Raw genomic sequence first — 21872 nt, 5'->3', positions numbered from 1 at the left:
CTCGGGCCAATCACGGGGCGGCTGCTCCCCGCCCCGCCAATAGGCGGCCACACCGCGCCGCACCCAGCCAATGGGCGGCCAGACCACGCCCCCCCGCCACCGCGCTCCTGGGAAACGTAGTCCGCTACGCGGAAGGAGGGCGGACTACAGCGCCTAGCAGGCCCCGCGGCGCGGCTCCAGCCGCCTGTCGTGAGCGCTGCGGGCGCGGAAGAGGATGGTGACGGCGCCCGCGGGAGGATGGAGTCAGGTGAGGGGGGAGGGAGCGGGTCCCGCCGCCCTCAGTGCCGCTTGTCACCCCGGTGCAGTGTCGCGGAGCCCCCGCGCTGCCTCCTGGGGCCGCCGCGGAACAACGGGCCCGGCCTCCGCGCACGCGCAACTTCTTGCCGGGGCACTGCGGGGGGAAGAGCGCCGCGTATCGCCTTCTCCTCAGCGCGGGCCTGTGCTCTCCGCCTCCGCCGGCTTGGAGCTGGGCTCCTGCCCCCGAGACGGGGTGAGGCGTCTGCGCTGCTTGGGCTCGGGTGGCTGGGCTGGGCAGGGCAGGGCGGGGGAGGGAAGGGGATCTCCTGCAGCGCCGCCCTGGGACCAGGACCAGGGGGCTGCAAGAAAGCAAGTGGCTGCAGTAACTCTTTTCTCGGTGGGGAAATCCAAAGGCTGGAGCTGTCCTAGGGGCGAGCACTGGTCTGGGGAGAAGTGAAGGAAAGGAAGGGGTCGGGTGACCCCAGTTCAGTTGTAAAAAGGTGAAGGGAGCGTTTGCAGGCATTGGGCTACGGCCCTGTACGGCTACAACCTGGATCCCTAGCTTGCGTAGAGTATATTAAACGAATGCAAAATAAATTGTGGAGCAGCTGGCATGATCGATGCAGGATGTATTATAAACACAGACGCTTTCATAACATGCTGTACTTACAGTTGAAGTGTGCTGCTTTACAACTGTTAACTTATTAGAAAAGATGTATGGCGCCTGAGTGCCTAGAGTTAATATTCCCCAGTCTGAGGAGAGTTTTGGTGAAATGCTTTATAGGTCGATCTAACACAGTTATAATGAAACAATTTTCATAGAATCGTAAAAAATGAGGTCACATCTAGTCCACGCCCCTGCTCAAAGCAGGACCAGCCCCAACTAGATCAGTCCCTTGTCTACCCCCGTCTTAAAAGCCTCCAAGGCTGGAGATCCCACAACCTCTCTGGGTGCCTGTCCCAGTGCATTTCATTCTTTACACACTCGCTGCTGCCCTTTGCTCATATTGAACAACAAAACTTGTTGGGTTTTTTTTTCTGAATATATTCAATTTCAGCTTCTGCTTCTCAGGTAGTAATGCAATGGTACACTGTTTGCATTTCAAACCTTTTAACATATGCTTAAATAGTGTACTACCCTTTCTTGAAGCTTAAAGATGTCTTGAAAATTTATATTAATATTACCTTTGATAAAAAAAAATAATTTAAAAAGGTACCTTTATCAGTACAGAACCTACATTTTGGACCTTAAGTCTGAATAATCCCCATTTAATTTAAGGGTCTTAATTGTGTTCAGAATATCAACTTCATCATCATATACAATTTCATAACACACCAGTGCCTCTTTTATTCCACTGCATGATTTCATTAAATTATTCTAGAGCTAGAGGAGGACATGAAGATATACAAGTACCTGACACACAAGTAGACCCATTATATTGACATAAGTCTTTTCAGGATTGAGGTCAGATTGTAAGCTTCTTGAGACAGGAACTGTATCTGTACAAATGCAGTCTCATTCCCGATGGGAACCTATGGATCTCTTATCATGTATAATTTCTAAAATATGTACATTATAAATATGTTTATAGTTTACTATTAAAGCATTAGTTCCTTTATATATTTCTTAAATTTCTGCAGTTTAAAGGAAAAATGGACAGCTGAAGAACTATTCAGCAACCTTTACTAACAGAATTAACTTCTATTTCTACCAGTATTAGTAATCATTGTTTATTTTTAGAATAAGTAGGTTTTATTTTACTTCTAAAATCACATGCTTCATATCTCTAGTTAGCAGAGCAAGGTCCCAGTCTTCCTAACATTTAGCATGTGCTTCAGAGTCAGCTCAAGTAGTGCTACTGAAATGAGTGGGAATCTCTACTTAAAGTTAAGCAGTCATGTTAATGCAGGATTGATGCCTATCATTCTTCCCTCATCTCATACTTTTAGGATGAAAACCTTAGCCTAGTGGAGTCAGTGGCAAAGTCTCACTGACTTCAGTTAGGCTTCCTAGGGTCAAGGTATCAGCTGTACTTATCTCTTGGAGCTTCTTGAGGATCAGTATATGAGGCAGAAAAACCTTGTGCCCTCACAATGGCAATGCTTCATGTGAAGGGAAGACACGTTAAATTCTGCTGCCAGAATAAAGCATAGCTCAGAAAAGCCAAGAAATGGACTAGTTGGGACTAGTTGTATAAGAACCCTGAAAGGGTAAACCGAGCAAAATGGAGTTTGAATTTTCTGTTACTATTCAGTTTTATCCAAATGTGAAAACAAGATTACTGTCTTATCAGACTTCCTAGAAGAATTTCCAGAAACAGATGAGCCAGTATGGATCTTGGGGAAACAACACCACCTTAAAGCAGGTATGTGTATAATGAAAACCATTCTGCAAAATACAGGTTTTATGGTTTATGAGCTACAGAATTCCACCTACATGAAGTACTGTGGTGAGCAGAGAATACATTTCTTAGAAAGCAGCCCCATTGTATGCAGTCATGGACACACCCAGTGTGAAATTACCTGGTCGAAAATTCAGCAGTGTAGGAAGCGTGGCATCTCTCAGCTTCTGCAGAGCAGGCACTCTTGTGCAGAAGGCACCTTACACATTATGCTCGTTATTTCTAGCCATCAAACATGCAAGGAATAAAGAGCTGTCTTTTTAGAGATATTTAATATCAAGGATACTGTTTATTCTCTGGGAGGAAAACATTCTTCCATGACATTTTCATATTTATTTAAAACATTTAAATTGTCTTGTGAGGAACCCTGCAGAGTGCATACTGTAGTTTAATTTAAAGCAGTAATCAGTTAAATCTTTAAAAATACAAAGTATATGCACATAGCACACAGTCAGTTTTTTGGTCTCCAGTACCCTTAAGCCTGCACAGTAGTTCCAGTGCTGTCTAATTCACTGTGCTATAATTCCCATTTCTTACAATATCAAAATCTCTGAGGAAATTGACTTTAAGGGTTAAAGATAACAGACATTTACTTTGAGAATGTATTTTACCAACATGCAAATAAATATTTAATTGCGAACCTGGCCATGCAGCGTAATTGTAGCACAGTGTCATAGAAGGCAAGATTTCAAAGCTGGGATTTGCTCCAGGAGGGGAGAAAAAGGTATTTCCTTTTGTTGCACTTATGACGTACAAACAATCAGTTCTAGAGTGGTGTTGATGGGCACTAGGGGTACTCTATAGAACTGTGGTTGGAAAAGAGGATGAATAGAAGAATGAGTTGGACTGATCCGAATTTAAGACTGAGAGTAAAGGCAGCAAATACTAGAATCCTCAAGATTTTTTTAGTACCTTGGGGGAATCCAGGAAATTTGTAGAGAGACTGTATTTTTTTAGAAATGCTGTGGGTTCAAATAAGACATTTGATAAGAATACTATGGCATTAGATAGGGGATGTTTTATGATTCCACATACAGCTTGAGTTTTTTTTAATGCTCTGCAAAATATTCTCTTCTTGTTTAGTCTTTTTGCTCTGGGTAGTTCATTGACTGTCATGTTAAAGGTCAAAGATGAATGCCACCTTTCCTTTCCCTTTTTTCTTTTAAACAAGAAAGATTGTGTCCAGAACATGGAATACACAGAGCCTGATAAACTACTGCATTAGAGGATTTAGATAGCAGTTGTACTGGTGATTTGGTTATCGCTATTATTTATTTTGTCTATTAAGTTATATTGGCCTCCTGAATGCTAGATAGCATACAGTGAGCACTCGCTAAACTTTGTTTAGTGGTGATGGTAGCAGCAGCTAGGTCCTAAGCTGGGTTGTTCTGACTCACTGCTAGTACATGCTTCTGACTATGGGTCCGATCACAGTCTATGTGAGGGAAGTTCTTTGGGGTGTTGGTTGTAGCTGTGTTGGTCTAAGTACATAGGCAGATAAGGTTCATTGGGTAAATCTGATATCTTTTATTAGACCAACTAAAATAGTTGGAAAATACTTCTTTTCAAGTTTTCAGGTACAAACACCCTTCAGGCAGAGGAAGTGTCTGCTGGAACGTTCTTTCACATTTATCCTTGTTGGGAAAGGAGGTAATTCTGGATAAATAAACTCAAGCTGAGTTTATATATCCAAAACAGAAGTCTGTCTGTCTTAATCTTTGATGGTTTATAATTCCTTCACCATTAACCAATGAACTTTGGATAATTAGTATCTGAAAAAGTACTTAACATTTTTGTGCATTTGCCGAGTTTTTATCTTTGGATTTGAAGACAAGTGTACGTTAGGAGGGTTAACAAGAGAGTTAATGCAAAGAGTTTTGCTGTTAGAACTGGATACTTCAATACTGTTTCTTTTTTAATTCCAGACAAATCAAAATTATTATTGGATATAAGTGCTCGTCTCTGGTTTACATATAGAAGAAAGTTTTCACCTATTGGTGCGTATACCTTTAGTGCACTGTTGTCTTAGAAAAGAAAATTATGGAGGAAGAAGGGGAGTCGAACCATTTCGAATTTAAAAGTGATACCTAATGCATTAAAGCAATTGGTAATATTACTGTACTGTTCAGGCAAAAAGTAAATAACTTATAACTGCAGATAATTTGGTCAGGTAAACTTATTGTAGCAGTTGAAAATACTTGTGACTATTTCCTAAAGGAATTGGTGGTTAACAAGAGGTTTGTTGTATAAGAACTAAGTTTAATCGGTTTACTTATACATTCTAAAGATAACTTAAAAAAACTATTTATAAACTGTATTGTTAAATGGAAACTATTTCCTAAATTCTCATCAAAGTTCTTGATTGGTAGAATGGATGGGGTATGGGCTTTATTATATTATATAGAACCTTTGCTTTTAGCATACCAGTTTAAATCCAGCTAAAAATAGTACCGATCAAAGTATTTTATTCTTTTGGTTTTGACTGCAAATGCAAAAACCACCATCACAGTTAGTATTAGTTAACAAGACTGTTTGTTTGCAGGCATATTAGAAAGTACTATTTTGCCACATGGTTTGTGATGGTCAATTGGTGAGAAGTATCAAATATGCTTTCACTATTTTTTTGTTCTCTGCTCTCTGTTGAGAGATTGCTTCAGGTTGCAGGACAGAAAATCTTGTTTCTTCCATGAACACTATATTAAATGCAAACAGGAAAAGGAAATTCTTAGAATCTGACATGGAATTCACTTCCTGATGGAGAATTGTGCTCAAGAATCAAATGATTTCTAGCCCCTATGACTATGAAGAACCCTAAAACAAACTAGCATAAAATGTCTTCCTGCAGTTTACAATCTAAAACAATAGTTTGGAGAGGTGTTAACTTCCATATTAATCTCGATAGACTGGACAGTATTTTTAGCTCACAATCTCAAACTGTGTTCATTGTTTCCTCAGCTACTAACATCTGTGTTTACCTTCCTATCTAGCCACTAAAGCCTCCAACTTCCACATTTATAACTTCAATTAAATTACATGTTAATAGTGCAAAACTGTGATTTACTGGAAAGTGAAAAGATGACAAGAATACAAAATATGTTGTTTAATATCAAAGTATGGTGATTACAGTGCTGTTTAAATTAACCAATACATTTCTTAAATAAAGGAGAGGTGGTTCTCTTTAAATTTCACTAGAAATACCTCAGACTTTGCAGTTTGCAATCGTATGGGCATTTTGGTGCTGCAGAGTTTAGGCCTGGCTTCTCACAGTGCAGAGAAAAATCTGCGTATAGGCTTGTCCATTTGAACTTGGTAATGATTTTTGTGGGATCATTAATTCTTTGCCTTTTGTCTTGAGTTATACTAAGAACTCTGCTGCTGTTGAATTAACAATCAGCACTGTACAGATATCTGCACTGTTATAAATCCCAAATGTGCATCTAGAACAGGGGCAGGCAATTATTTTGGGTGGCGGGCCGCTTACTGAGTTTTGGCAGGCCATCGAGGGCTGCATGACAGGCAGCCAGGGGCAGGAAAACATTAATTTTCTAAAATTTTTAGGGGCCCCATGGGCCGGATAAAGTGGCCTGGCAGGCCACATCTGGCCCATGGGCCACATTTTGCCCACCCCTGATCTAGAACATAGGGTGCTGATAAAAATCTTTCATGCTCAGTTATTTCTCTTCATCCACAGGGCACTTGACTTGTTAAAGATTTCAACTCTATCTAGATTTCAACACTTTGATTTTCTGTGGTGCTAATTTCAACCAAGAACCCATATTAAGTGTCACAACTCTTGCTAATAGGAGGTACTGGTCCTTCATCTGATGCTGGCTGGGGATGCATGCTACGATGTGGGCAGATGATGCTGGCGCAGGCCTTGATCTGCAGGCATTTAGGAAGGGGTAAGTGTACTGTTACTTTGTAAAGCGTTAGGAGGCTTCATGTTGTTTGATTAGCATTTAACCATGGTGTAGCTCTTCAGACAAGCCAAGTACAAAAGCTTTAGAGTGGCTGGTAGGAATCACTGCTGAACTGCATGTATCCTTCTGACCTAGCACCACAAAGTGGTGTAAACTGGAGGGGTGAAAACTTCCGTTTCAACCCGAGGTGCACTGATATATCAGTCGCATATCGGATCAGCACCGATAACAGGAAAATTAACATTATAGGCTATTTTTGGTTGATAATGTCACCAAAAATGCCATGTGTATGCACACTGCTGCCTTACGCTTACAGCCAGCAATGCAGCCCAGCAGCTTGGAGAGCAGTGTCCTGCTGGTAAGCCTGGCGGGGGGAAGGAGGGCAGATCAAGGCCCTTCACAGTGAAAGAGGGAGGGAGTGGGACAGGGGCAGGTGCAAGCACTGCCCAGCCAGGACTGGGCACAGGATGGAAGCTCATTCAGGGGCATGGTGGAAGATGGGGAGGGAGGGTGGCTCCCTGCTGCTGTGTGCACCCCCATGGTGGGCATGTGCCGTGCCCCCCCCTTCCGATTTTTGTGCAGGACAAGAATGGGCTGCCTGCTGTGGGCTCAGGGCCAGGGGCTACACCTCTTCCCAGTGGGGCAGGTTCAACTGCAGCAGAGTGCAGTGCCCCCCAGACAACGTGCCTGCGGCTCCGCCCCATGCCCCGAACTTGCATTCACCGCCCTGGCTGGGCAGCATCTGCCCAACTCTCTCTCCCTCCCTCCCTGTGGGATCCTCCATCTGTCCATTCCCCTCCCTCCCCCGCTATCTGCCCCTTCCCTTCCATAGACTTACTGGTAGGACACTTCTCTCCAAGCTGCCAGGCTACATTCTTGTAAATCGGATATCTGGTCAGTATTGATCAATATGACTGGTTAATAATTGGCCGTTGGTATTGGCCAAGAAAATCTTTATTCGTGCACCTCTAGTTTCAACTTAATCAATCCTGTAACGTGATGGTTGTAAACTTCCTAGCTTTTTGCAATGTACAGTGTGGAGAATCTCAGTACAGCATAGTAAGTAGAACAGTACTCATGATTTCCTCTTCCCCTTTTTTAAAATGATTGCAAAACATAATTTGTATTATCTGTAAGTAATGTATACTGCTGAAAGGAATGCTTAAGTCTCACTGTCCAGGGGTCCTGCAAAACAGCTTGTGCAGGTACTCAGCTATGAAAGGTTTGCTATGCAGAGGAGCCAGTGGTGCGTTTGTAGTTTGTTCTGCAGTACTCTTCCATTTCTTTTTCAAAAGTATATCCAAAAATATTTGGTAGAGTAGCACGTTGATGTCATTGGTAGGATCTAATTTTCTGGCTGCAGAGACCTGCTGTAAGGTAGCTTTTATGATATTTTTACCCTCTTTTACCAGCTTTCAGAGTCTACACCACAATGATAAACTGTGTATGGTTTAAAATGACAATCAGTGATTTCCAGAAATTGTTTAAATATACTTAGTCATAGATGAATTATACAGATACCTGTTTTCTATGTAATATCAAAACAACATGACAGCAATAGAAAAAATGGAGTACTTTTTAAATTTGCATTTAACTTTTCTCTGCAAGATTGGCAATGGGAAAAACACAGAAGGCAACCTGAAGAATATCATAAGATCTTGCAGTGCTTCCTAGACAGAAAAGATTGCTGTTATTCCATCCACCAAATGGGTAAGGGTAGTTACAATTAGCTTTTTTCCTCTAAAGTTACCAGCATTGGAGCTTAATTAATTTATATTGTCATTCACTTAGTATTTTAAAAGAAGGTCTAGTAGAACAAAGTGGATAAATACTATAGAAGATTCAGTGCATATAAATACATATTATAATATAAAAATATTTAACTGGGATCTAACTGTCATGTACAATAGAAATAGGAGCTAGTTCTTGGGAACTAAACTTCATAATATTAAATTAGTGCTTACCAGCATTGAATCTCTGTTACTGGATTGTAGCTCTTAGTACCAGGAGCCAGTAGTCAAAATGCAGGGTAGTCGTCTTGTCAACTAAGGAAACAAGTCTTCAGTGCTGGAGTAAAAAAAGAACACAACATATCAGTAATAGGATTATAAGTAAATATATTTTGCAGTGGCTCCAAAATATAGGCAGTGAGGGCACTTACACACATGCAGAGAGGCTGCTCCCATGTGCTGTAAATCCAGCACATCGGAGCAGACTAGATTAATTGAGTCTGGTGAATGTACTCCACCATTATGTGCATCATTGAACGAGCTTTAGTTCAAAGTGCCCTGCTGCCGTTTTTTTAGCATGGGATTGCTGATACACATGATGCTGGTGCACTTTTAATTAACACGACTCACTAATTAAAGCGCCATCCTCCGCCTCCCAGAGCATGTCTGTAAAGACCCTGAGATTCTAATAGGATGCCTATCAAATATATATTATCAGCTGATTTCTTTTTTTCTTTTTTGTGTGTGCACTTTCTAATAACCATAGCACAGATGGGCGTAGGAGAGGGGAAGTCAATTGGAGAATGGTTTGGACCAAATACAGTTGCACAAGTGCTAAAGTAAGTAAAACATGCATATATGTTTACCCAGAAGCAGCAAGGGAATCTCCAGATCTGAATGTTCAGTAGTTTGGAGGAATTCAATTAAGCCATCTACAGTGTCTTAAGTGAACAGTGACTGGATTGCTTTTACCCCATTGTATACAATGCATATTTGAAACATAGATTACATTTCAGATGGGTGCACTGCTGGGATTAAACATCATGACATTCTAGAACTAATCCCTAAATCAGAGATACATCCTAGAAATGCCATCTTTTTCTGAAGTTTTGTATTAAAAATCTTATCTAGCATAATAAATCTGAAGTTTTGAAAATATTGAAAACAAACATATTTTTTTATTGGCAGCATAGAGTGGTAGAATAAATTTTAACCGCTTTAGCATTTAATAATAAAACTTGCACAGTGGTTTATATCTTAAGAGTCCCATATAGAAAATAAATTGGTTGAAGGGATGTTCATTTGCACCATACAAAACAACATATAGGACCCAGAATGATGACTGTTATGCCTTAGTTTCCCATTCCTCATTTGGCCTGGGGCTGGGTTTTGTTACATAGTTGAGGCTGAACACAAAAGGATTTGGCTCTTCGGTTATGCCCAGGTCCTAAACTGGTATCCAGCACCTGCTGTTTATCCACTACCTAAAGCTGCCATGTGCCATAATGTTTGACTTTAACATGCCTTGAGTCCTGCTTCTACACATGCCAGAACCACCCCAATCTAAGCAGTTTGGCCCTTAGTTTCTGCCTAGGTCTGAGTGGGATCCAGAAACTAGGTGGAAGAATACCTAATTCTCTTGTAGTGCTTGATCTGGCACCCACAGGATTAGGCCTTTGATAAAGTGCAGTTGTGACCACTCTCTTTCAAAAGTTGGCTACCTGAGGAGGTGCTCAGCTTTTGCATAATATGTATTACAGAATATATTGTTTTATACAGTAAAGTGGTTATTAGAACATTTGTGCAGGAAATGGAAGAGTTGGCTTAATTCTGTCCTCAGCTTGAGGTGCCTCTTCTCCCCAGTCTCAAGAGTGCCCTAGTAGGACAGTCTGACTGGGGCACTCCCAGTAACCTCTTCTTGAATCTTAGTGGTAAGAGATGTTGTTGAACACCCTTAGATTGAGGAAAAGGAAGCCTTCAACTCTTTTCCTTCTTTTTCCTTTCTTGCCATATCTTGATTTGTCTTACATAATTATAACATTGTTACTTTGAGTTAAATTCAGTTAATGTTTTTGTAACAAGCAGTTACATTTTGTTTTATTTAAGAGCCATCTAATAACATAAAGCTGGGTGGCCAACCTGCAGCATGCAAGTGGCAGAGGCAGCCTCTGTGTGACATGCGGCAGATCCAAGAGGGGACAGGTAGCACAGCTGCACCTTGGTCAAAGGAAGGGAATCAGAGTGGCACTCAGGGAGGGTTTAGGACTAATTTGGGGTATGTCTGCTAAAAAGGCTGGCCCCCACTAACAAAGCATCAAGCTACGCTTTGGGTTTCTGAATGACGGTAGTCTTTAAGCCAGTTAAAGTATTGTCTTACCGTTTTCCAGAAAGCTTGCTCTATTTGATGAATGGAATTCCTTAGCAGTTTATGTGTCCATGGATAACACAGTGGTCATTGAAGACATCAGTAAGTTACTTACATTTGTTCTCATTGTAACAAGTGTCAGTTTGCCTAAATCACCCCAAGAAGATACAGTCACAAACAAAAATATTTCCAAGATTGTATAATATTAATTGGGACAGTCCACAGATGAGAAATAAAGGGAGAGATCATATGTCTGGGGTATTAAAAAACAGTTGGTGCAGAGTAAGTTTAGACATTTTTGGTAAGTTTAGCATGCATCTCTTTCTTGACCAGTAGGACAGGTTACAGACAGTATAGTTTAGAATTTATGAGCACTACTCCACTTTGGTAGGATACTTTATTAGCACAGATCTACCTAAACTCTGTTCCCACCACTATAGATGGGATGTAGAAACAACTAATTGTTTTTAACATTAAATTTGCCAAAATTATCCATTTTCTCAGGTAAAAGGAAAGACAGATAATATGCAATTGATAAGCACATTGTCATTATTTATTTTCAGATTTAAATGGTTTAAAAATGGTATTAGTTATAGCCAGACAAGGTTCCTTGGGTGAATTTGATATCTTTTATTAGACCAAACCAAATGGTTGGAGAATAGTTATTAAGCAAGCTTTCGGGTTCAAAAACCCTTCGTCAGGCTATAGCCAGCTTTTACTATTGTCCAACAAAACATTTATTTTGTGCTTACGTCTAATACACAGCAGCTTGAGGGATTCCTAATGGTGTTTTATACGCTATTTAATTTCCTTGACAGCATTCTCATAGATTAAGTTTACTGTCATTTACGTAAAAGAATCTGTGAGATTCACGTGGTAAACTTTCATCTCTGTCATTTACCTAAATACTGATGTCTCCCTGGAACTTGGCACCATATGCAGGTTACTAGGATTACCTATGCTAATAATACATCCACAACTTCCATGCCTTAGTCCTGTCATTTTAAAACTAGATCTCTAAAAAAGTAGATTGACATTCCATGAAACATCAGCTGTGTAGTCCATAGTGCATTGACAGGTCTCTTCTTTTCACTCCCACAGAGAAAATGTGCTGGTCCCCTCCTCAGAGCAGCAGTGCTGCATATGGCAGTGTGCACTCACACAGAAGTGCTCTTGGCCGAAACAAGAACACAGCAGGGTTCTGCTCAGGCTGGAAACCCCTCTTGCTTATTATACCTCTACGACTGGGGATAAATCACATCAATCCAATTTATATTGATGCATTTAAAGTAAGCTGATACCAGTAAAATCATGGTTACCCTGCTTATCATTTACATACCAGTTCAGATACCGGTGGTAACAAGCATGGCACAACTAAAACGTTATGTTTTTCATTTTAAATCTCCAGGAATGTTTTAAGATGCCACAGTCCTTGGGAGCATTAGGAGGGAAGCCAAATAATGCCTATTATTTCATAGGATTTTTAGGTAAGAAAACAGCCCACCTACTTATCCATAATCAGTTAAGGGAACAGTTCTTGGCTGAAAAAAATTGCAGACAGTTGGAACATGAGGCTTGCAGGAAATATAATAACATTTCCAGAATGCTGTAGTCTGATCTTGTATAGCAGAGGAGAGGGTAACATGAAGCCCTTGAAGAAATAAGTAATTATGTAACAAGAGCAACATATCAGGAATAGCTGAATATCATTCAGCAAGCATATAGACAACTATCAGTACTGTCATCTAGTATTGTTTCTAAAATCAAGAACCTTATTTTTTGTTCTGTTGTTTCATATTTCTTAAAAGTGAAATTATGGCACAAGTATATGAACACATTACCATAGGGTGAAGGAGAGCTGGATTTTACAGTGCATCAACTCCTCTGTGGTAACTCAGTGGTCATGTTATTACCTGCTAGCATCTGCTACTGGGGTTAGCTTGTGTCAGGCAGTTATCAGAGAGCAGCTTACATGCCTTAAAGCAGTGGTTCTCAAACTTTTTTGTACCAGGACCCATTTGTAAACATCAATGGCCAGTCATGACCCAAGCCCCAGCCCCCCAGTGTGTGGGAAAGGGGGTGGGTGTGTGGGGTATGGGGGGGCCCCTAGCAGGCAGGAACTCTGACAGCCTCCAAGGGAAAAGCTATGGTTTCCCACATTTTTCTCCTTTAAAAGAGAATCCATTTTTAAAGTTCGTTGCTCCATTTTTAAGTTTGTTCATGACCCTTTCATATATTCTTGTGACCTACTTTTGGATATGACCCATAAGTTGAAAAACACTGCTTTAAAGCCTACCCTCCTTTACCTGACTAACTGGTTCCTGTACCCTCAGATTAACCTGGTATTTATCTCAATTTCTCTTCATGCCTCTAACTTTTCTAGATTTTAATTGTATTTTGACACTGGCTTTGCATCTGTCCTCCCTTTGCCTATTATAATATTTAATACTAGAATAACCTTTCTTGAAATCCTACCTAAAATTGACTCTTCTTATTGCATTTGTGACCCGTGTACAAGTTTTGTGTTTTAAATAAAACTAGGAGTACATTTAGTCAGGTTTCATTGAACCAATCCATGAGGGCCAGATTAAGAAAAAAAAAAGTCCAACTGATTTGTGGTCACTTGGATCTTGTGATCTGTACAATGTTTGAACTTATACTGTAAAACCTTAAATGTTATGTTTGATCTCAAGAAATAATGGCAAAGTACATAATGTAGAAGACAAGTGATGAAACGGGGATCAGAGCAAAAAGCTTAAACATTATTGCAAGCTACCCCAGATATTTTACCTCTAGAATTTACCATTTTTATAACCAGCAAGCAGACTAGACAGTCTTAAGCGTGGTGGCAGTCTAACTTCTACCTTATACATCCAGTCTAACAAGTTATGAAATTTAACTTCGTTAATAAACATGTATTTTACCTGTACAGATAACGAGCTGATCTATCTGGACCCTCACACCACTCAGATTTTTGTAGATTCAGAGGAAAATGGCATGGTTGATGACCAGAGCTTCCATTGTCAGCAAGCCCCACATCGAATGAAGATCATGAATTTGGATCCCTCTGTAGCTTTAGTAGGTGTTAAAAAGAAATGCAGTATGAACTATTGCAAAGTGCTACCTAAATAGTTGTAAAGGTAGTTTTGTACTTCCTTGGGCAGAACTGTTCCTGCAAAGAAGCTTCTAATAGTTATAAATTAGTCTAAGTGGTAGATTATGAAGACTCTGCTCAGATTACATGAATATAACCTCTGGTAGGTAGCTAAATATTGATAGTGGGAGTGGCTAATTAATTTCTTTTAAAAGGTCTTGCTGTGTAACAGCTGAAACAAGGAATTTAACCGGGGTCCATTCCTGGGTTCTACCCAATCATTGCCATCTACACACTGACAAATTGAACAATTATTTAATCTTTCTCGTGCCTCCATTTACAAATTCCTAAATGGGCTATTGGTAGTAGTAATGCATCTTACTCTACAGCAGGGACTGGCAATTATTTTGGGTGGAGGGCTGCTTACCCAGTTTTGGCAAGCTGTGGAGGGCTGCATGGGTAGCCCCGCCCCTTGACAGGAAGGGTGATCCCCTGGTCACCATCTTGGGACCGGTGTGCCAGGGCCAGCACCAGTTGGGCCCAGAGCAGGGTGCAGGCTGGCAGGGGTGTGTGGAGCCGGACTGGGCTGCATCAGCAGGGAGAGGGGGAGCTGGCCCGACTCCATAGAGCCCCTGCCGGCCAGGACCCTCTACTCCTGCCACCCTGCTCTGGGCCCCACTGGCACAGGTCCCAGGACACCGGTGTGTTCCCTGTGTACCCGCTTACTCCCAGTACCCCCCCAGCCCCGTGATATAGGTGGGGGACAGCGTAGAGCCCCTGCTTCCTGGCAGGCAACAAGCTGGTGCTGAGTGTGGGGGGAAAAGCGGCCCCTCCCTCACCCCATGGCCAGTGCTCCCTGCTGCAGTTGCTCACAGCCCACGTGGGGCTGTCCTGAGCAGGCACAGGCAGCCCCAGGCAGGCTGTGAGCAGCTGCAGTGCGGGGCGCTGGCCACGGGGTGGGCGAGGGGCTGCTTTTCCCGTGCTTGGCGCTAGCTTGTAACCTGCCCCTGCTGCCAGCCCGGGACCCACGCCGGTGCTGCACCACAGCAGCTGCGGCCCCCCTGCTTGCCGTACTGGGTAGTGTTTGCCACTGCTGTCTCTGGGCTGCCTGGCACACAAGCTCTGGGCGGGCAGCAGCAGCAAATACTGCCCGATGAGGCAAGCGGGGGGGGCCACAGCTGCTGCTGCCGCAGCATAGCCCCGATGAGTGAGCCCGGAGCCAGTGTGGGGCCCAGGCTGGCTGCAAGGGCATGTTAGAAGCTGGTATTGAGTGCGGGAAAAGCGGCCCCTTGCCCACCCCATGGCTGGCGCCCCACATTGCGGCTGCTCAAAGCCTGCCTGGGGCTGCCTGTGCCTGCTCCACACAGCCCTGTGCTGGCCATGGGGCAGGGGAGGGGCTGCTTTTCCCCAGGGTCCTTCCCTGCCCCCCCCCTCTTACCTGAGGTTCTAGCCCAGTGCAGTCACATGGTCCCAGGCCAGAAGCCCCTGCTGGGACTTCTGCGGGGGCGGGGCCGAGTGGGCCTTGCTGTTGCAGGAACCTGCCGGGCTTCCCCTGGGTCCTACTGCCCCTGGTTTCTGTCATTTTTGAGAGGAACCAAAGACAGATAGATATTAATTTTGCCCACCCCTGCTCTACAGGAATATTGTGATGCCTGGAGACTCCAATTCTGATTTTGCATGCTTCAGTTGTAAGCACTGACTTCAGTTGGGTTACTCCTAATTCTTCTCTGGGCCCAGTATTTCTAAACCTTTTTGATATATAAAAATTTCCTATTAGCATATCTATTATTAGTAACCCTACTCTTTTTACTGGAAAAATATTTGCTTAATAATTAACCATGCAAATACACGAGCCAGAAGGCAAAGCAGTCAGTCATGCCATTTAATACTAAGCAACAATTTACAATGCAGTCACCTTCCTGAAAGTGTAACTTACATGGCAGTTCACCCTACGGCAGGTTTTAACTTGTGGCCAGATTTACAGCTGTTGTAAATCTCATCCATTGACTTGAATTAGGCTGCTACTATTACTTGTATTATGGTAGAACATAAAGGTGCTAAAATCAAGAGTGGGGCCCCTATTCTAGGCACTCTGCAAACATGTTTAGTCTTTACCCCAGGGAGTTTATAATATAAATAGACAAGACAGGGCAGTAGGGGAGGTAATAAAGGCTGTGTTCAAGAGGAAGAGCAGTAAACATCATGTTCATGTCCGTCCCTTGCCTTGTGTTTTGTTTTGCCATTCTGCACCAACTGAAGATCTGTCCCCTAATCTCCTACATACCATGGATCTTGCACCTAATGATCATATGTGCTATGGCAGAACATGAGCTCTATTCTATGTTATTTGCTAATATCATGTTTGCTTACAACTTGCAAATGGAAGTGTATCTTTTCTCCCCTCAGGGCTTCTTTTGTAAAGAAGAGAAGGACTTTGATAACTGGTGTAGTCTTGTACAAAAGGTAATCATGCATTGTTCTCATAATACAATCCACATCAAAGTGTGCACACATTGTTTTGGTAAAATGTTAATTTCCCTTTAAATGTCTCTGTGTATGGTATTTAAACGTGTCACATGCCTTCTTTGGGACAGAAGAATACAGTTAAGGTGGGAAGTCTAGTTTAGGTGTCTAACCATAAAGGTAACATGCTTCATTGAGTAGCATAGGCCTGATTCTGTGCAGCACTGAAGTCCCTCAACTCCCATTGAATTAGTGGGTGCTGAAGATTTTCAGACTCTTGCAGGACCAATACTTGAGATAACGCTTGCATTTTTAAGACACTGGTGTGTGTTTGTGGTATGTTATAAAGCCAAACACCAAGTGACTTCAGACCCCAGGAAACATCTGTAAAACCAGCTGAAGATTTCTCCAGGAAGACATTTGTAAACTGCTTTAATTACTTTTTTAAATTAGGCTTGACATTATTCTCCAGGCTGAACTACTGTGGAATTTGGCTGTAGTAATAACCAGTCTCTATAGGACAAAAATGATCCTTCAAAATCCATTAACTTCTGGAGCTACCAAGTCTGTCCCTTGCTCCTGTCATTCAGAAATGCATTTGATCATAAAATCCAATTGGGAGCCATTTCTTTCCCATTTAAAAAGATAGGAATGTATTTCATGCTATCCCTATCAGTTTTCTGCTCATGAACAATTATAGCTAGTGTTGATTTCAGAGCTAATTATAACACAGCTGACAACTTGTGACAGCTTGCAAAGATCGGTCTTCTGTGCCTGATTCTAACTGGGGAAGGTCACTACATATGGAACCATACAACAGCAGTCTTAAAGAGGATCACAAACTATAACTGTCACATACCTGCAGAACGTGGTTGGGTTTCCTTTTTTGTTTTCCATTTCGCAATTTTTACTAACCAGTCAATTCTAGTATCTGAAGTTCTATTCATTTGCTGCATCTTTAAAAATAAAAAGTGCTCTATTCCCAGGAGATTCTAAAGCAGCAGAGTCTGCGGATGTTTGAGTTAGTCCAGAAGCATCCACCACATTGGCCGCCTTTCATACCTCCAACTAAGCCAGAAGTGACGACAACAGGAGCAGGTACAGTACTCACTTGAGTGTACTACTCTAGCAATATGTTCCTCATTATACTGGGATGAAAACTAATCAAAGGTGGAATAGTTATATTTTGCTAAACGTCAGGTTCTTACAAGATGTGGTATTCTTTAATACTTTTAGTAACTTGAGCTCCAGACAGTTGTCACCAGGAGGTTAAATATGATTTCTAGCAAAGCGTAGTTCAGGCCTACAAAATCTTGCCATAAAAAGTCCTCCGAAGTAAAAAGCAGTAAGTGCGTTTTGGAATTCAGCTGTTTTAATTTTTGTTGGCAGAACTCATTGAATCTACTGATAAACTATTTGAATTGGAGGAAGAATTTGAGATCCTGAGCGTATGAAGGAAGCTGTAATGACTTTTCTGTGTTGAACATATTATACTGACTTAAACAGCCATTTTAGCCCTAAAGTGCCTGAAATTAAGGACAGAGCACAAATCTTAGTAGTACCCACAGCTCGGACAACAATGGTCTAAGATGATCTTCCGCAGAAGGAAAGAGAAGATATGGATCCTGTAGTCTGATGCATAGAGAGAATCTCTTTCCAGTGCGAATCTTATTCAAAGAGAAATGAACCTTTTGAGATGAAGACAAAATCAAGGTATCAGAATAATGACTGTGGTATATTACTGGGCTCTACCTTTGAAGGCAGGGATTGTCCCAATGGGTATTCTTGCTCTCATATTATAATGCAATAGTTTAGCTTTTAAAACAAAACAGTATTGTGCTAAGGGAGGATGTTTACTTTTGTTCCCTCCTGTGGGCTGCATCATACGATTAAATACGCTGTCTTGTTATAAGATCAACTGGATCAGGAGAAGATTATTTCCTTGTTAAATATTTTAACATGTATTTGAGCAACCACACTTTATTAGAAAAATGTTTCTGTGAAAGGAACTATGTCTAATGTATACATTTTGCAATGGCTTTCCTGTTTCTGAGAAACCTGAAAAAGGAACAGGAGACTCTATTAGCTGGTATGGATCACGATCACTGCTATAGTTAGGAGATATTTCACCCTGACCTTAAATCATTAAAATGTTAGGTTGATTTTTTTTTTTATTTGTTTGTTTCAGAATTAAAAAGAGTCAAGGGTGGTTTAACAGTATCTTATTTATTTTTAAATAGATTTACATGAGTTTGTGTTACAGCACTTTCTCTGTGCATCTAATAAATTTCTTAAGCTTTTCATAGGTTGTGTGTTGCTATATTTTGTGAATTTGCTTGAACTGACTATACATAAAAGAGTTGTCTCAAATCTGCACATGGAAAAATTACTCAGTTGCCTTGTTACCCTGTCAAGTCCATGTTGGTAAAAGCAGAGCATGTGCCTAAGGACTTCACTGGATAAGATTTATTCAGCCTGTAATAAAGAATCATCATCATGTGGTAAAAAGAGTCTCAACCTCAGACCAATAGCAATTTCTGTTGAATTCTGTCCTTCAGTTGTAAAATAAACCATAGGGAATTTACAAGGCACTTATTTCACATCTCCTAATATGTTCATACATAGGGCCTCATCAGACTTACTGCAGAAAGAGAAGCTGACAAGAACAGCTTAAGTCCTAGTTATTAATTCACAAGATTGGCAGACTGGATTTTCCTATGTATTTTAAGGGAAGGCCAATCCGTGATACCTGATTTGTAATTACACCCTGCAGGGAATTTGACTATTTAACAGTGAATTAAAAATATAATAATTTTTTAAAAGATAGTAAGTAGCAGAAATAAATCCTAGAGGATGAGGAATACAGTACAAGGTGTTTTAGTTGTATAAAACGTATATCCAATAACAGCTTATTTCCATGTTTTCATGAACTTGAATGCTGTATTGTAAAGCTTCTATATTTTAAAATATACACAGTTCTAAGACTTAGAAAATAACTGTGCCAAAGAAAATAACTGCCAAAGGCTACCTCGAAAAGAAAATGTTGTACACATATTGAATTATTCTGGTGGTAACACCAGAATTAATTTGCTGCTAGAGTGAAAAAGGGTAACTGCAGACCTTGAACCATACATTTTACATGACAGTTCAACAGAGAGAAGCTGTGAATAATCACAAAAAATGGCTTTCAGCTCAGGGACAGATAAAGATCCACGAGTTTTCACCAGGATAACTTTTGAAGTCAGAGTAAGCCAGAACTCAAAGAGTGCTCCCAGTTGCTAAATAAAGTAGCTCATATTTAAAACTAGGACCTTCCGAGGCAAGCCAGCCTAACACTTACACCTCTAAGCCAATGATTCACTAACTGCTTCGAAGTTCAGTTCCTTTCCTATTGAAAATCCACTTCAGTTGCACATTTCATTGCAAAATCAAGGTCCATTTCCCCAAGCCAGACCAGGTGCTTTTCCTGCAAAGACAATTCATCACTGAAACACAAACTTATTTTAAAAAAACACCCTCTTAACTAGCCAAAGAAGAGCATCTAGAACAAATGGGCAGTGTAATGTGAAATATCTATCACTGTGCAAACTGAATGAAAGGCACAGACACTTTCTGAGGTAGCCAGGAATAGACAAACAAATGTGAAGCACCATGTTCCATAAAACAGCTTTCAGAGCATTAGGGTATCCCTCTTTTCTTCTGTGTTAAGTCATGCTCCTCATTGACTTGTAGACAATTTCCATACTTCCTTGACTGTCATAACCCATCCATAAAACCCAGCACAGAAAAGTCTTATCTGTTTCCTATTTCTTCAAATCAATGAGGTTTGGACTCGGAAGTTTTCTGTTGCTGTTTCGTTTGGTTTTGCTACAAGTTCTTCATGCATACTTGGCAACGGCTCACTCGTGTTCGAAGCTGCCCTGCTTTCAGAGTTTCTGAGGGAGGAGCACCAACAAACTGCTGGTTCTGCTCAACAGTTGTCAGCCAGAAGCTGTACTTGTTTGCAAAATAATGGCAGGTTCCTCTGGCGCCGTTGCATTCGATGAAAGGAGTAGCACGGAAATCTTCCAGGCAAGAGCCAGGTGAGACAAGGGACTGGCCTCCTCCTTCTGCACCAGCTGCTGTGTGCTGGAATGAAGATATTCATTCCGTGAGCTCCAAGCAAACAGAACAGATAATTGCACAGGGGACTCCTGGGGTCCTTGTGTTGCAGGGAACAAAATGGGGAACACTATACGTTGCATCACAACTACCTTTTACTTGGGTACAGCCTATTGTTAAAGTACAGGAATACCGAACCTTGGCTGAATGTCTGTTTGGCCAAAGCATTATGGAAAAACAGCTTTTCACCTGCAAAGTGATACTCTTAAAAAACTGGGAGGTGATAAAGCTCCCTGTGCTGTCCTCAGGGTCTCCTTACAGTCACCACGTAGTGACTTAACAACAGTTAGCAAAAAATTAAAGCTACGGAGAAAACCACAGAGAGAGAGTTTAATGGGCAACTTCTGTGTTTAAAATAATTGTTTCTCATGGATTATAGCAGAGGTGGGCAAAATGAGGCCTGCCAGGCCATTCTATCTGGCCTCCAGGGCCCCTAAAAAATTTAGAAAATTAATATTTAGCTGCCCCTGGCTGCCTGTCACGTAGCCCTCGATTGCTTGCCAAAACTCAGTAAGCTGCCCTCCGCCCACCCCTGGATTATAGTCTCCTTGCCAGTAATGTTCCTTTTTCTTCACCCCGACTGTAAACTACCAGCATGATTGAGAAATTAGCTAAATGGCAGCAATCGGACCAAGGTTATTAGAGGTGCATATCAGATCGGCACAGATATAAGGAAAATTTACAGTTTCAGCGATTGGCTTTTTTTGGCTAATGTGGCAAATAGATGCCTTGTGCACGTGCGCAGCTACACCGCAGCATGCAGGCAGCGAGGAGCTCAGCCCAGCAGCGCGGAGACCAGCTAGGTTCGGCTGGTAAGTCTGTTGTGGTGGCAGGGGTGGGGGGATGGAAGGGGTGGGGAGAGGGGCAGATTGAGGACCCCGTGGTGAGGGTGGGGCTGGGGCAGGATGGAGCTGCAAGCGGCTTGTCTGTGGGTGGGGAGGGCAGCAGCTCCTGCTGCTGCTGCATACAACTCAGGAGGGAATGGGGGTGTGTGCCCCCGGATCTGCACATGGGGCAAAGCTGGGCTGCTGCAAGCTGGGGCCAGGGCAGCGCTGAGCTCTTCCCGGTGGTGAGGCTGAGCCAGGCTTCACTCGGGGCGGGTAGCGGTAGCACTGGGAGTGGGGGTTGGAGGGGTTATGGCAAATTTTGGGGTGGTTGCAGCCCCTCTCCCAGCACCACCACCACCCACCCCAAGTGCAGCCCGGTCTGGCCCCAGCCCGCATCAGCAGCCCACCCTTGCCCCACACAGATCCAGGAGTGCATGCCCCCATGTCCTCTTGGGGTGCATGCAGCAGTGGGAGCCACCACCTGCAGTCCCTGGACAAGCCACTTGCGGCTCCATCCCATCCCCTGCCCCACCCCAGCTGGCCAGTGCCTGCTCCTGCCCCACTACCAATCCCTCCCTGACCATAGGGGCTTCAATCTGCCCCTCACCCCTTCCCTCCTTCCACCACAGCAGACTTACCAGTCAGATGTTGCTCTCCATGCTGCCAGGGTGCA

General features: G+C 42.3%; 2 protein-coding genes across 5 annotated transcripts in view; one reads left to right on the top strand and one right to left on the bottom strand.

Moving 5' to 3' along the window:
* Positions 1-162: 162 nt before the first annotated feature.
* On the top strand, positions 163-18514 carry ATG4A (autophagy related 4A cysteine peptidase). Its single transcript, XM_014607197.3, has 13 exons — positions 163-247; positions 2532-2603; positions 4565-4636; positions 6443-6541; positions 8168-8269; positions 9056-9128; positions 10677-10756; positions 11756-11943; positions 12063-12141; positions 13587-13732; positions 16155-16211; positions 17198-17309; positions 17601-18514. Exons 1-13 carry the CDS (start codon positions 238-240, stop codon positions 17663-17665), a joined length of 1155 nt encoding a protein of 384 aa, XP_014462683.1. The 5' UTR covers positions 163-237; the 3' UTR covers positions 17666-18514.
* COL4A6 (collagen type IV alpha 6 chain) overlaps positions 18419-21872 on the bottom strand; it is a 186752-nt gene continuing 183298 nt past the window's right edge. For all 4 annotated transcript variants that reach the window (XM_019487795.2, XM_006262670.4, XM_019487794.2 and 1 more), the window contains one exon: positions 18419-20339. In XM_019487795.2, coding sequence (XP_019343340.1) covers positions 20079-20339 — 261 coding nt within the window. In that variant the 3' untranslated portion in view covers positions 18419-20078. The remainder of the gene's footprint in view (positions 20340-21872) is intronic.

This window comes from Alligator mississippiensis, chromosome 8, assembly GCF_030867095.1.
Source record: "Alligator mississippiensis isolate rAllMis1 chromosome 8, rAllMis1, whole genome shotgun sequence".
NCBI classification, from domain to species: domain Eukaryota; kingdom Metazoa; phylum Chordata; order Crocodylia; family Alligatoridae; genus Alligator; species Alligator mississippiensis.
Note: the sequence above shows the minus strand (reverse complement) of the source record. Positions and strands in the feature narration are given on the sequence as shown.

Bases quoted from the DNA above. Each gene is read 5' to 3' on its own strand.
- ATG4A (XM_014607197.3), top strand. The intron at 6,542-8,167 runs GTAAGTGTACTG...TTTCTCTGCAAG, and splicing joins CTGCAGGCATTTAGGAAGGG to ATTGGCAATGGGAAAAACAC. The intron at 12,142-13,586 runs GTAAGAAAACAG...TTACCTGTACAG, and splicing joins TTATTTCATAGGATTTTTAG to ATAACGAGCTGATCTATCTG.